The sequence below is a fragment of the Olea europaea genome, chromosome 10 (assembly GCF_002742605.1).
Source record: "Olea europaea var. sylvestris chromosome 10, O_europaea_v1, whole genome shotgun sequence".
Taxonomy (NCBI): domain Eukaryota; kingdom Viridiplantae; phylum Streptophyta; class Magnoliopsida; order Lamiales; family Oleaceae; genus Olea; species Olea europaea.
In genome coordinates, this window is record NC_036246.1 from 31,233,623 (window position 1) to 31,250,620 (window position 16,998).

Genomic DNA, 16,998 nt, shown 5'->3' on the forward strand with positions numbered 1-16,998 from the left:
TATAAATAAAAAAATTTCCTTATTTTTCATCCACAAATTCTCTATCAATCTACTATTCTAAAATTCATTATTTCATAAAAATAGGTGTCAAACACCCTCTTGATAAGAAATATAATTATATGAGTAGCTTAATTCTTTTTTTTATTCAACCTATCACATTTAAGGTGTCTAAATATGGAAAAGTAGCTTTTGTGTTTATTATTATTATTATTATTATTATTATTATTATTATTGTGCGCGCGCGCACGAATTGGATGAAGCATCAAACGCCCCCAGGGCACATCTCCAAGTGGTAAAAGAGGAGAGTGGAGAAATCCAGCTTTGCTTGAGACTGCTGCGTCAAGGGTTCGAATCCTGAAATATGGATTTGGCTCTTAGGTAAGTGCAAGTGTACAAGCAGCCTTCCACCCTGTACCCTTGGAGGCATAACCTGCGATTTACCTTCCTCACGATATTCCAGGACAGGGGTGATGGGGGACCCTTAAGGTTAGGGTTTAACCTTTTGGATGAAGCATCAAATACTAAAGCGAACTGTTACATTTAAGGTTTGTTGATGTCTAAATATGGCACATAAAACTAGGCCCCTGTTGAATTGAATTGTCCCCTCATCAAATGCAAAAAAATTTCTACACATACTTGAAAAACTAAAGTCTCCATTGAAATTCGCACCATTCAAGCTTAGCTGCAAATGTACTGGATGATCAATCGGTGCATTTATACACCACCATACCCTTCCATTCCAATTTATAACTCTGTGTGCATATATAAGGATTCATATAGAAAAAATGGAGCATAAAATTGGTAATTGTCGAAAGAGGAAGTAGAATAGGAATGAGAACAGATATAGTTATAGCGACTTTCTTAGCATTGCTTTTGATTAGTTCTAGCTTGGTAGAATCAACAACTTATCCAAAAGATAATCACAGTCAGACTAGGGAAGAAGAGGAAAAGAGAACGAGTCGAAGAAGTGGTAGCGCCAGCCGTGGAAGAGGGAGGACGAGGAGAGGCAGAGGTGGTGGTGGAAGATCGGGAGGTGGATCATCTAATTGTGATCCTTTGTTTCAATACTTATTTGGAAATTGTGGTCAATGGCCATTCCCACGTGAGGGGCCTAACAACCCGTTTCGGCCTAGGCCGAGGCCGTCGCCTCGCCGAACTCCGCCCCTACCACCGGGACTGCCGCCTCTAGTCCCTTCTCCTCCATCAATAGTGCTACCACCACCTTTGGTACCTTCACGACCACTTATACCTCTACCGCCACCTTTAGTAACTTCACCACCACCTATACCTCTACCGCCACCTTCACCGCCACTCATACCCCTCCCGCCACCTTCTTCACCACCTCCGGTGGCTGCCTCACCGCCACCGGTAGTGTCTTCACCTCCACCAGCCTCTCCTCCGCCTGCTTCTCCCCCACCAGCCTCTCCTCCACCTGCCTCTCCCCCACCAGCCTCTCCTCCACCATCTCCACCACCTACGCTATCACCTCCACCCCCTACACCACCTCCACCCCCATTAGTTCCCTCACCACCACCTCCGTCAGATTCCTCCCCACTTCCACCTGAAATTCCCATAGTATTCCCATCACCGCCGCCGCCGCTGGTTGCATCTCCACCACCTGACCAACCAGTCTTTCCATGGTTCTCACCTCCCGATTCAATCTCAAATTCTCCAGAACTGCCTATATTTTCTCCTCCACAAATACCTGACTTTCTTCTCACACCACCACCTCAGATAGACGTGCCACCATCTGAAGAAACTCCGGCACCACCGTTATTCCCCATTTTTCCCTCGCCACCAGATGAAACTACGCCGGAGCCACCTCTTTTCCCAATATTCACACCACCACAAGAGCCACCAGAAGTCTTCCTCCCGCCACCGAATGAATCTACGCCAGAGCCACCACTTTTTCCTATATTCACACCACCACAAGATCCGCCTGAATTGCCATTCACCTTCCCACCGATCACATTCAGTCCTCCACCAACTGATCCAGGTGCAATTACAACTCCAATAGTATTTCCGATCCCGCAAACACCGGATTTGTTCTTGCCACCACCCGTGATTGATAATCCCGATATACCGCAGACTCCGGTGCAGCCACTGCCATTTATAACTGCACCGCCATCACCGGAGGAGCAGCCAAAAGCGCCGTCGCTTCCATTCTTTCCTCCTGTTGAGTTTCCACCAAAACCCGAATCACCTCCATCCAAGGCATAAATTCTGTATTTCTAGCATGCAAGTGTTGTTATTTATTTATAGAATATTGTTTCATCTGTCCCCAATCTAATAGAAAAACTGCAACTTGACTCCGTGTTTTTATTTTTTCACCATTATTAAGCCCTTTGTTTTGTTTTGTGGGGATTAAAGTCAAAGTTAAAGTCAACAATTGATTTTAAATACATATATTCATGAAATTCGTAACTTTTCAATCACGCGTTTCATTCTCTTTTATAAAAATTTAATTTAATCCCCATTAAATAGGGTTCACACTTTTAAATTTGTAGCAAATCGACCAACTTTTAAGTTTGCTTCAAGTTGGATTGAAATTCTAAGGTGGCTGTTAAATATATATTTTATGATTAAAACCATGTTTAAGGATGAACTCATTAATTTTTTTATTCCCCATAATGAAAATTCGATACCAAATTCTCGTAAAAACAAGAACCTAATTTTTACCTTTTTAGTTTTCTCCCATGAGATCGAGAATTGATTATGAAATATTTTATTAATATTATGTTTTTATTTCTATTAATTTCTTTTATTTTGTTAATGTTGAGTTCAAAATCTATTGAAATCTAATATGTCACACCAGAATTTATAAGAAGTTCATTATATATATCTATAAGTTTGAAATCCATTCATATTCTTAATAGATACTTCTAATTGGCGAAATCTTTAAAAAGCACTAGTTATTAAAGACATAGATTAAATTGTTATAAAATCTGCAAAATCTAAGTTGAGGATACCTAGATTTTAATGAATTTTTAAAATTTAAGTTGATAACACAAGTTTATGCTAAGCAACAATAATATGATACGTCGATTCAATAAATATAATTAGCTTATAAAAATAATTTTAAAAAATTAACTAACATCAACCTTTGATTGTCGAATTTGGTGTCATATGGGCTTTGGAAATCTTAAGTTGGGTTCAATAAGAGCATCACTAGGCCCAATATGTTCATCAATGAAACAAACAACCCTAAAAGAAATTTCATCCGCCGATCAAACAAATATAAATTAATTAGTAGCCTATAATGGAAATTGGTCCCAACATATATCTCTCATAATAATAATGGGATGGCATGAACCCTATTTTTCTCAAAAAATCCGTTTTGAAATTGTAAAATATCAAATTATCGTTGAAAAATGTATTTTGATGGGAAAAATTTAGCTCAAACAAGGGCAATATGTTCTTTAAACGACAAACAAGAAAGAAGAATCAAGAATCTCATTATTTGACCCAAAAAAAAATTAATTAAAAAAATAATAAATAAAAGTCAAAGTTCCATTAAATTAAAAAAAATATATTAAGAAGTAGGGCATTCATGCATGCATCAAGGTGCCTAAATTCTTGTTGCATGCCACATTAATAATTACAACCTAAAAAGGTCAAAGGCTTGGATAAACAAAAAAGGCTCTTTGTTTGGTTATCATTTTATTTTGTTAAAATTTTTATTTTCAAAAAATATGTGATTAATAAGTATATAATGTTTATAGATCTTACAAAATGTATGATTGAAATTAATATTTTGAATGTGTTTGATTTCCATTTTTTTTAAAGTACATTTTTTTCTTTTCAACAGCACATTTTTTTAATAAAGTAATATTACACTTAAATCCAACTTTTTTTTAAATTTTTTAACTATACGTTTTCCATCAATCTACAATTCTAAAATACCTCATTTTTAAGAAATAGAATTTTAGAAGAAGAAAATGACACCCAAATGGAATCTATGATTCGATTCAATTAGGTCACTCAATTTAATTTGTTTGACATTTATGAATAAAATATCTAATTTTGATATTTTTGAGGGCATTAAGGTTTAGATAGTAAATTACGGCAAATTTGGATTCTTTCTTTTTTGTCCCTAACCTTTTACAAATAGGCCTATTCATGCATATTAATGAATTCCATGCATTTTTCCGTCAGTCAACTCAATTGAAACCGTGTGCTTTTGAAAATTAAGAAGGGCAAATTGTCATTTAAATAATGAAAAAATCCAAGGAAAATAAAATAATTAAAATTAGATTTTTAGTAGATTTTTGATAACAGTTAATTAAAAGTGTGGTGAAAAAGTTGTGCATCTTATTAAATATATAGTTAAAATAAATTGTTAACTTTAACTTAATGTTTTAATTTACTCTTTAGAATTTACTTTTTACCCTCTAAAAATCAGACAGAAATAGCCAATTAAATAAGTACATATCTACTACATTTATAATTTCAAATAATTTTGCCCACAATAATGTAGAAAAATAAAAATGATCGAAGCAAGAGTTTAACTCTTTCCCTTTGAAACGATAATGATCCACACTAGTGTTGACGATTCTTTGACACTCACCTCCTAAGATATAACGACCTCAAATTGTAATAGTAACACTTCAAATTACAAAACTCTACTAATGTTATGATCTTTTTGAACCGAAAGAGGACTTAAAATATGAAAGAAAATAATACTCGGATTGGAATGAGAACACAAAATAGTGCAAAAGATAAGAGAATAATAATTTTTTCATAGGAAGATTTGGAATGATTGAAATCCTTGATTTTTTGGGCTTCATATAGAAGTTGAAAAGTTGTGTGTCAAATGACACAACCCATGTCCAACAATTTAGACAGATAGGTTTGAAAAATTCCACCTTCTAGAAGCTAGACACATGTCAAGCACATAAACTTTAGGAGTTAATAAATAATATAAGTAAAGTATATTATTTAATTTAATAAAAATTATATAATTATATATACAGTCTAGGGCACACGACAAGTCCAATTCCAAGCCCAAATCTAAAACCACGACCAGGATCTTGCCTGACCCCTCCAACGGGTGCGGACTTGTTCAACCCACTAACATGTAACCTCTCTCCTTTTTGAAAATTATTGGTATCCATTGGATCAAAAAAATGTCAAACTCGACTTATATAAAGAAATCTTTTACCTTCTAGTTTTTTTTTTTCTGTGGGATTGGATACTTTTTTCAATTTTCCATCAATTTTAACTTTAACTTACTATAACTTTAAGTGATATTTTCGATCTTAATTTTTCATTCATCCGAAATTGATTTTGAAAAAAATAAATATACTATGTTAATCTACTTGTGGGGTAGAACACACTTGATCAAAGAAAATCTCGAGTCAATAATTGGAACCGACTCAAATAATTGGTTAAACCAACTCTAGAATTATCAATTTCGAACAACAAGACTCTAAGGGTTCGTTTGATTCCAGGAATGAAATTTAGGTGAAAATAAAAGGAATTTCAGGGAATTGAATTGTCCATAACTTGTTTTAATGGGAATTGTCAATTAAATGTATTTGATTAGTATAATTTTTTACTTGGAAAATATTGAAATTTTGGATTTTTTTTTATTTTCATTTGACTTTGTTTTTCATGAAAATTGTCTATTAAAAAGATAGAATTTGTTTCAATTATGTATAAAATTTATTTCAATTGTAAAAAAAAAAAAGGAAAATCAAAAACCACCAAACTCATGGGAAAAACAATTCCTCAAAAAGGTAGAAAAAGGGGTTACGTGAGGGTGTTGCCAAGAAAACCAATTGTCAAGAAAATTTGGTCAATCAAATATGTAAAAAGGTGAAAAATAAATTTCAATTTCCTAGGCCTAAATTATATTCATATTTAGGGCATTCTCTTCCTCATCGAAGCATTCAGATAGAGAATCAATGGATTTAAAAGTATTTGAATTGACTCAAATAAATAATTGGTACAAAGTTGAGGGACCATTATGATAAATAGTTACGGCACAGTCCACTTTGGAAAAGGAATCGACAATTAAGGAAAAAGAATATTTTGGCAATTAAAAGGTGGACTCCTAGTGGAATTAGGAAGAGGGTTGCGCCAATGCAATTAAAATTAGGACTTCTCATGCAATTAAAAATTTATTGGTAAATTGCGTATACACATTGCAAAGGGTCAACAAGACTAATGCTGGAAATTCTAGCAGCAAGAGAGAGAAAATTGGTCTCCAGAGAGAAGAAGTTTGGTTGGTCTAGTTTTTTAGGGAGATGTTGATAAGGTGAAATCCCCACCCCCCCCCCCCCCCACAAAAGCCAATCATAATAACTTAAGGCAAGAGATTTTAGGTCTACTTGCATAAACTTGATTGTGGGATTAGACATTGTCTCTTAACTAAGTTTATTGATTTCAAATGTTAGTAAATGAAAGGGATGTAGGACCTTACCTTCACGAATTTCACACTACTAAAACTTACCAATTGAGTTTGAATTATGAATAATATTATCTAGTATTAGTGATGTGAGTATACAATTATAGGTGACCACACTTGATAAATTCAATTAAATAAATCATATGATATTGTATTAGAGTGAATTTATCATATAATGTTACAGTAGCCATCTAAATTGATACCTGATATTAACGATGCTGAATAATTTTACTCTTCACATGTTATGGACTTAAACATTGAGGATATTCAATCAATTGATTTTATTTATGTCAAACAGCGCGTAGGTCATTTATTAATTGGGCTAAAAATCAAAATACAAGCTCATGAATTGAATGTGTCATCCCTTCCAAAATAAAATTATTTCCATTTAGATTTGAAATAATGTTACTAGCATATAATAGAGTTATATAATAATTTACCTATATATAACGTGTAAGAAAAAGAGTGGAGAAGTTATTTATTTATTTATTATTAATTTGGTTCAAGAAATTCTAACACAAATACATCTCACCACATCATGTGTATATAAATTATTATGTACATATAGTACATCATTAGATTAGTATTATCAAGTAAAAAGTGTATTTAGGAAATTTCAATCATATACTCATCTTAAATTATAATATATTTCAATGAATTTTTAGAATCAAATATGTCATTAATATTGATTGTTATATATCATCAATATATAAAAATACAAAGGACGTGTTTGATGTATCGAATGTGATTGAATGAATACGGTTAAAATAGAGGTCCGTATATTAAAATTATCTATTCAAATTCGTTGAACCCAAAATCCGTTAGTAAATGGCAAACGTTTACCCATACCCATTACATGATACAACATGCTTCTTTTTAAATCTCTCTTTCTTTGATCTCTTTGATGAGTATTGCTATTTATATAATTATATCGAGTGATTGCAGTAGTAATTATATGTAACATCTTACGTGGTATTGTATTATTAAAAGTTATTATTTTTTAAAATTATTAATATTATGCCACATAAGATGATGCACTATGAATAACATTATTGTAAATGATATTTACATATGCTATCAAAAAGGGAAAAAAAAATGTATTCCAATATCTTGTACATCGATTTGAGCCTCATTTTTATTTTTATTTTTTTGTTAAGAATGCATTAAATACTAGATTGACAAAGAATATGTGATTAAAATAATATAAGGAAAAGTTTGGGGTTGCATTTAATATTATTTTATTAAAAAATATGTGATTGAGAAGGAGATAAAGAAAAAAATATATTTTAAAAATAATGTGAATTAAACAAGAGTTGCGTCTAATAAATGAAAATAATTGATATATTTATTGTCCTTTAATGCATTAATTCCAAACCCATCAAATTCGCATCCAATCCCAAATGTCTTTCCTGTTCTATTCGAATGCATTTCACATTTGTAGTAGACAAGAATTGTGACGAAGTGGAAGAAACGCAGATTGGAGCTATCATGGAAAGAATTTTAGAGAGCTTTTGAAAAAGTTATGCAAACATAATAGGAAAGTTCATTAAAAGTAGTTCTGTTGAAGGTTACAATGTGGTACTCTCACGTGGAGAAAGTTGGATACCTACGAGAAAGAGTCAAAGATGAGTTTGGTAAATTCGGACACAAACGAAAGTTACCGAGCTTATGTCTTGAGTACTGACGTGGTAGGTCAAAGAAGTAAGATTCCGCCCTGTTTTACCTTCATTCTTTTCAAATTTTAATGTTGAAATAGTTTTTTTTTGAAGAATATATTGTTTTAAAAAGAATGAAAAAATTATAATTTTCATGTAATATTATTTTATGAAAAATTGTGTGATTGAAAATAAGAGAGAGGAAAAAATGAAAAAGAATGGAGGCCAAACAGGGGTGAAATAGCTTAAATAAGTCTCAATAACTTATAAATGTTAAGTTTGTAAAGTCCCGAGATCTTTTTTATCTTCATTATTTTATTCTTTTATAAAAATAGGCTCGAGATGTTATCAACATTTTCTTTGTCTAATTTAAGCAAAAATATCACTTTCATTAAGTATTGAAAATGCATAAAAATAGCAATTAAATAATGTGTACAAAATTCAATATGAAGATGTTCTTCAAATAAAAGTTTGACAATTATCTTTTCCAGAAATTTACTTGGCGATCCCATAAGTGTCACTCGGTCAATCTTCCACACATCCAAACGACCCGTTCTCATCTGAAATGTATTGTAATAGTGAGTATTTTGAAAACACTTAGTAAGAATACGTACACATTCTTATTCACATGATATAAATATAAAACTGACATAACATGTCGATATTTCTTAGACTTAGAGCTCAAGAAATTTCTTAAAAATTTTCATATCCCGTAGGATTTAACATCTTTGACCAAACGGTCCATCCCGTAGGATTTAACATTTTTTATCTAACGGTCCATCCAGAATAATTTAACATAGAGTTCGACCCGAAAACCTCATACCATTTTATGCAAAAAATTATATAAACATCAAGGAATAAAAATTTACTACTTTACACAATGTATTCTTATATCAATGACACCAAAAAAAAATCTGAAAATATGGCTTGTAGAATAAAAATATAAATTATTTCTAATAGATTGTGTGTAAGTGATTATATAGGGAGTGCACCCCTTTTTTTCTGGGAATTATAGTCTAGTTAGATCACCTATATCTAACATCTTATAAAAACGATAGTGAGAGATTACTGTAGATGCAACAATAAATTAATCCAATTTTACTGTGCGTGATGTCATTTTTCATTTTCGCATTTCTGAAGAATTTTGTTTATGATGATTTGACAAATGTTTTTTCACAAGCATCGTGCCATCACTTTTTAAAAAAAAATAATGATTCTAATATATATAAACTGCCATGAGAAAAAAAATCTCCGCACAGTACAGAGAGTTGGAGACTATCTCTCCGCACAGTGCGGAGCCATCTCTCCGCATTGGAGACTATCTCTCCGCACAGTGAGGAGCCATCTCTCCGCACTGTGCGGAGAGTTGGAGAGAACTCTCCGCACGATGCACTTCTCCAACTCTCCACACAGTGCAAAGAAATGGCTCCACACTCCTGCAAAGTGCGGAGAGACTTTTTTTTGGTAATTTTTTTCTTCTTTTTTTTTCTCCACGCTCTCTCGCTCTCTCTACTTTTCTTTATTTTTTAGGCAATATCTATTTTTCCCTACTTTTTCGACATAGTATATATAAACTACCATGAGCAAAAAAAAAAATTCGCCGCACAGTGTGAAGAGATTTTCTTTCTTTTTTGGGTAATTTTTTTCTTCTTTTTTTTTCCGCTCTCTCTCGCTCTCCCTACTTTTCTCAATATCTATTTTTCTCTACTTCTTCTTAATATATATAAACTGCCATGAGCAAAAATAAAAGGGCAATGAGGTAAAAAATTATGTTTATGAATGTTCTTCCACACGTATCGTGTCATTATCATTAAAAAAAATTTAATATATATAAACTGCCATAAAAAAAAAAAAAAAAAAAACTCCGCACTGTGGGGAGACCATCTCTCCATCTCTCCGCACAGTGCGGAGCCATTTTTTCATCTCTCCACACAGTTCGGAGAGATTTTATTTTTTACAGTAATTTTTTCTTTTTTTTTTTCACTCTCTTTCTCGCTTTCCCTACTTTTCTTCATTTCTTTAGGCAATATCTATTAATACAAACTGTCATGAGTGGAAAAAAAAAAAAAAGCTCTCCGCACTGTTTGGAGAGATTTTCTTTTTTTTTTTATCGGTAATTTTTTTCTTCTTTTTTCATTTTTTCCCACTCTCTCTCTCTCTCTCTCTCTCTCCCCCTACTTTTCTTCATTTCTTTACGCAATATCTATTTTTCCTTACTTCTTCACGTGACATCTATTTTCCCAACTTGTTTACGCAACATCCATTTATCTTTCTTCTCTCCTCCAATTTTCAACCCATTTCTTTTTCTCTCAAACTCCCCTCTTTCACCCAAATTGTAAATTTTTTGCTCAATTCATATTTTATCTCTTAACATGCCATGTATTGATAGTTTTACTATACTTTAGGTGTCGACGGCGATGAAGTAGTGGATCTTCGGTTTCTTGGATCCAAGAAGAGGTTTTGACCTAATTTTTTTTAAAACTTTTATGGTTTCATAGTAGAAAAAGCTTTTTGCTCGATGTTTGGTTTTCATTGATGATTATATAATTAAAATTTTGGGAATTTTATCATGCTCTTTTTACAGTTGTCGTAATAAATTTAATAAATTTCCTGAATGTTAAGCTTGATTTTTTGGCATCTTACAGTTTGGTGGTTGCCAGATGTATATTCCTTTACTAATGTGATTTTTCTGTTTTTAATGGTAGATTTCTTATATATTTTGGCTTTTCTTTTCCTTTTTCTACTATTTTTAATTATTTTTTAATCTTTCTTATCCTACCTCTTCTTTTAATCTTTCGTTTCTTTTTTTTTTTTTTTTTTTTTTTTATTTTTTTTTTAATCTTTCTTATCCTACCTCTTCTTTTAATCTTTCGTTTCTTTTTTTTTTTTTTTTTTTTTTTTTTTGTACTTTTACCTACAAGATTTTCTACTTTGTTTATCTAAGGTTAAATGTAGTCCTTCATTTGGGAGACGAGATATTTTTACTCTTAAGAATTTATTTTTACAGTTAAATGGATGAACACTTCTGCTGGAATAGCTTTCACATCACACACCTTAGATTTTGGAATTGTAAATGTATATTTTTTATTGCATTTTATTAATCATCTGCAATGCCTTTAAATTTCTCTGTTATGGGTGAATATTAGGTTTTTCATCAATATAACTCCATAGTACTTGTTTATTATCTGGACTAGCTATATGCTTTATGAGAAATATGAAAGAGTTGCATCAATACAGTTAAAAATTTTTGCTTCCCAAGGCAAGCATGTTGAACAATTATACAATTATCGGTTAGTTAAATTTACATTGCTATTCTGATATCATGTATTAGCAAGAATGAATTACTGCAGTCAGTAAAGAGAAGATGAAAGTTGTTTGATTTTTTGTTTCAAGGTACCTTAATATTTCATTGAATGACTATCCATATCTATAACAATTTTTTCAATTAAAAGTATTAAGAAGAGAACAAAAAAGTGAGTAAATGATATACTAAATGAAGTAAACTTGATATTTAATGCTGCGCAAAGTGGATGCTTCTATTTCATTTCTTGTCCACGTGCATTATGCTTCTCATTTAATTCAATTATTATAAGAATTCCTTTCTCATGAAGATTCGATAAGTTAATTTGTGTCTTTACGATGTTTTACTATGGATGAGTAACATATAACATAATTGCCTCCTAAAATTACATTTTCATTGTCGAATATGATGTCAGTGTTGAATATGTTGTTGCAATAACTGAGTAAAAAGATCCAGCATCTGCATTTGTTGAACTCTTTTACAAACATATCTCATACTCCCATACAACTAACTTGCAATTGAAAATTAATCTATCAAAATGTTTTTTCATATATCCTTGGATTCATTCACACGCAACTAACTTGCAATTGAGCAAAAATTATAATAGACCACTTGTTTCATTTTCAAGTTTGTTAGTTGAGATGATTTCTTGCAAGTTGTAGTTTTTGATCGATTGAGTTTGACCTTTTCATCAATTTTGCTAAAAATCATTGGACTAATCAGTGCTTAACTGGAATTATATTCCTATAATCTATGTACAATTGATGAGTCATTGTTTAGAATTCTTTTGTGATGCATCTGATGAAAGTTTAATAGAGAAAATGGGTCCCATTGTTTAGAAAGTTGATGAGTCACAAAGGATAGATTATTTAATTGAATAAAACAATGCATGTAGGCTCCAATATTTTCCTTGGCTTGGTGCAAGTGTTTTTTTGTCAATATCTGAAGAATTCCATACTACTCAGTTCAGACATCATGACATTACTAATACATTCAACTTTTCTCACATACTTGCCTAAACTAATCAAACACATACACTAGATAGTTTTTAATTTTTGGTTTAGAAGATAGTGATTTTTGAGATAGTATGAGCATTCTTCACTTTAGGTTTATTTAACTAACTGCAACATAAGTCTATGCGTGGGAATTTTATATATAGAGCAATGGCGAAGCAATAATACGCTCCCAAGACTCTTGAATAATGCAATAAATATTCAACATTTTTTTTAACATCTACAATTTCTACACTAATAAAAACACAATAAATACAACATTCGTGCAACGCATGTGACAAGGACTCGTATATATAATTTGGCATGTAACCTCAAGTTACCAAACCTCATATCAGTTTCAACATTTGAATTCCAAACACATTTGATGTAATTAGAACATTGATGAGATTAATTCGATTAATTGTTTTTAGATTTAATAGGCTAGGTATATTGTTTTCAATTTCCAACGTACCGATATGAATTAAATGAAAGTTTTGATTTATTATTTTATTATTATTTATATTTTGTTTATAAATAAAATATAAAATCTAGAATACTTTCTTTATAACAAAATAACTCGGTTATAACTAGTCTAAAAATTACTTTTTCTTGATTCCAAATTATATTATTTAACACAAGCGATAAAATGAGTATAATATTGATATATTTTATTAACTTCTAAAATACGTAAATATTCGATCCAAATAAGATTTACGGTAAATTCGAAGTACACATGCTTAAAATAAATTATCAATTTTTGGACTTTTAGTATGACGACAAATCTAAACATGAATTATTTCATTTGCTAAGTGACCCATATTAAGTTTAGGCCCATATGAAAAATAGTAAAAAAAGTTCGGAACGTTACAAAGTTAAATAATGTTGTCATGAACTAGAAAGTGTTTGATCGATTCAAATTTGATCAAAGCGATAGTTGCTGATTGCTGAGATGTGCAACGAATGTGCCAAACATTCAAGACAAAGCAATAATCTATCTCAAAAAGGAAAAACGAACGTAACAGATTCATTCACTATTCAGCCTTTTCCATTTACAAAATCCCTAATCATTCGCTTCAAATGTCAAAGGAAAAAGATCACTCATTTTGGTGACTTCAAGTTTCTATCATTGCTCTGTGTAAGAATATAGTCGCATAATGGTATTTAGATCCAACTACATCTAGAAGTACATGATGCGAAATTAAAATAATAACAAGTAACACGTCACGAATTATTATCTCTAGATGATTATTAAAATTAATGTGAAATTAAACCCTAAATAAACAATCACAAAATATAGATCAAAAGTAATAAAGCCAAAATGTAAAACATTACTAGAAATTGGTAATGTAGGAAAACCCCTTGAAGAACTCTCCATAGGAATCAAAAAATCCGAACAAACCTTGCCAAAATGATCCACTAGAAAAAAAATTACAATTGGTCTAGGTACAACTAAACCTTAATAGATTCTGACCACTCAACCTGTAAATCTTCGAACAACTCTTAGATTGTGTGACCCGCACTTTCCAACAACTCTGAATTTCTTTTCCATCCGCAAGAATCACCAAGAACGATCCTCGTTCAGTAACAATTGAAACTCCAGCTGTCATTTCCTAACTTCAAAACTTTGAAGGCTTATTTGAGAAGGTAAATGTGTTTTGAATTTTGATCTTTAGATCTTTTCTATTTTGATCTTTGGGTTGAATCAACACAACCTAACACCATTTACCCAATGATTTAATTCCCAAATTTCAACTCAAGAGCTTGTCATGCATGTTTTTTGAAACACGTGAAATCGGTAATACCACGTATAAAAGTAAGATGAAACAACAATTAAGACTAAGTAATATAAAACGCAACAAAACGTGTAACACTAAAGCAAGTAATACTAGTATATCAACAACTTAGATATTAAACATAACAAGTTGAGATATAGAATCTCAATAACAATATTGACAAAAAACTAAACACAATATCAATATTAACATTCCATCCAAAAATATAATAAATCCCCTTAACTCAAATATCTAAGTCAAAAATCGAATACAATATATCTACTTCTCGCTCTAACTCATATACTACTCTACTTTATGAAATAAATACACACACTTCCCCTTTTTGTCACGAATGACAAATGGAAACAAGTAATATAATTATGAATAACGTAAAGAGAAATGAGTAATAAAATATGCAAGTGGACAAACTATGCAAAATTATGCAGAAGATATGATGGGAGAAAACAAAATCTTTTTGAAATAACTTTTTTTTCATGGATTTTAAATATAAATCAAGTAATGAAAAGCTCAAATCACATGAATAAGTATTTACTTACTTATACATGCATAATTCATAAACAATGAACTTTTTCAACATACCTCTTTTAAACTTACTAGTCAAAGTTGAAAGTCAAAGTTGAATGTGAATTGCTCGTTATTTTAAAATACTTTATAATTGACGTAAAAGTAATATTTGGTCCCAATTTATTAGAGGATTTGACGAGTCTTGGAGGAATTAAAGAAAATCAAGTTTAACATAAAAATTTAAGAGACAAAAATTTACTAAAAAAACTCAACTTCTATTATTCAAATTTTTTGTAATAATGAAATATTATAAATGAGCAATCTTTTTATATTGCATTTGATACATAAAAATTAATTGTTAATACATAAATTTAAACATCCATTAAAATTTCTAAATACATAAATATGAATAAATTCATCTATAATAACTCTAGATTTATGTAATTCAAGATTTATCAAGTGAAAATTCATTGAATCTAGATTAATATGAATGTTGGTTAATTGAGAATTAATAACAAAAATTTCATAAACAACAATTGAACTATAGGGGATTAAAATCATCTAAAATATGATTCTTCCTTGATGTGATACTTTAATATAATAATTATAGATATGGAGTAAATCATATATGCAACCCATGTGTGAAAAAAAGTGCCATTAATCTCCTATAATCTAAACTCAAAACTGTATATCAATAAGACCTTTTAAATTAAAAAGCTCATATTTAATTTTTCATTGTATAACGTTTCTTTCTCCACTCATCTGCAGGAGTGCTCATGCACGCGCACATATTTTTTCCTCTCTTATTTTTTAGATCTTAAGTGTAGCCTTTTTTTTTATCAGGTTTTCTAAAATGATCCCTGTAATGTGCTTTAAGCTAATAACTTCCAAGTTTGATATCTATAGGGCACCAGGTTCTAAGATATCAAACACGTTTAATTACTCAAGTCATGAAGGTTAAAGAGAAAAGTACAAGACTTCTCACAATTTTTTTACGATAATTCAAATCTTTTTTTCTTCTTGGGAAATATACAAGAGTTTAGATCAATTAGTTAAAAGTCAATTCATATTCAAGGTTATCTTACCATATTGATGACCATCTTCCCAATTCTCATTTATACGGCTAAGACTCACTCACAAGAGTTTAATATGGGCGGTATAAATTATACATGAAGAAACATATACTAAGTATTCCAAATAATTTAATGGAAACTTTATTTACCATTCATTAATTTTACTATTACTTGATCACAAGATAACAAATCCATGGAAATTACTTTAAAGTGCTCTAATAATCAAAAACCCTGTTTCCTTTTTTAATTTTTTTAATAATGTTTTTAGTTTTAATTTTTTGCTTTTAAAAGGAATAGTGCAAAAAAAAAAAGATAGAAAGATAAGGAAAAAAAATAGAGTGCATTCACGATTATGTAGAAATCATGTACTTGTAGATGGATGACATATAGACCTACTCAATGAGGAATACAAGTGCTCTTATTATGAAAGCCAACATGAGCAATGCCATAATTTACAGCATCAATTTGATTAGATAGTTCACTCTTTTTGACCTAAATCTTCTAAGAAGAAAATGTAATCTTAGACAATTGAGTGATTATATTGGTCAAGTGACTTTCTTGAACAGTCAAGAATCTAATTTGAGTCCTAAGATCTTGTTTTTTTCCTAATCAAGGACTTACAACATCTAGGTCTAATGTGACCTAACTCACCAAAATTATGATAAGTAGGAACGAATTTAGGAGTAGTTCTAGGTCTAAAGTTTTGAACCTAGGTTAAGGAATCCTATGTTGCACAGTTAGTTTTTGTCCTAAAGCTCCTACATTCGTAGACTTGATAGAGGCAGATACAACCTTGTTTTCGAAGAGGAAACACTATGAGAATTTGTTTTATTAAAACCTAAACCTTTCCTATGCCCAGTTGGTTTATTCAAATCTAACATGTTGTCAAGCTTCTTAGAGCCACTAGAAAATAGATTGAAGTTGAGCATTAGATTGCTCAATATCACTCTTAAGAGTCTTATCATTAATTTCTTAGGATTCTTTTTCAACCCTCAACTCGTTCAATCTATTAGCCAACTCCTCACGTTTGACTTGTAGGCTCTCATTTTCTAAATCTAGTTCATGTAATTTCTTAAAGATGGAGGTATTAACCTTCTTCAACCGAAAGCTCTCTACATACACCTGGTTATAGGCCTTTTGTATATTCTAATGATCTCATAATTCTTCATTTGAAGAATCAGATTGTTCTATGTCCTCAAAGTGTCTCACTTTCCTCTACAGTTTCACTATTAATCGCATAAGCAAAAGGTGTATAATTCCCTTCCTCATCA

At 31.0% G+C, this 16,998-nt stretch overlaps 1 protein-coding gene across 1 annotated transcript; it reads left to right on the top strand.

Annotated features, from left to right (window-relative positions):
- The first annotated feature begins 601 nt into the window (after positions 1–601).
- Positions 602–2,237, top strand: LOC111400541 (leucine-rich repeat extensin-like protein 3). The gene has a single exon (XM_023027946.1). The coding sequence runs from the start codon at positions 832–834 to the stop codon at positions 2,218–2,220; it is 1,389 nt and encodes a 462-aa protein (XP_022883714.1). The 5' UTR covers positions 602–831; the 3' UTR covers positions 2,221–2,237.
- Positions 2,238–16,998: the final 14,761 nt, after the last annotated feature.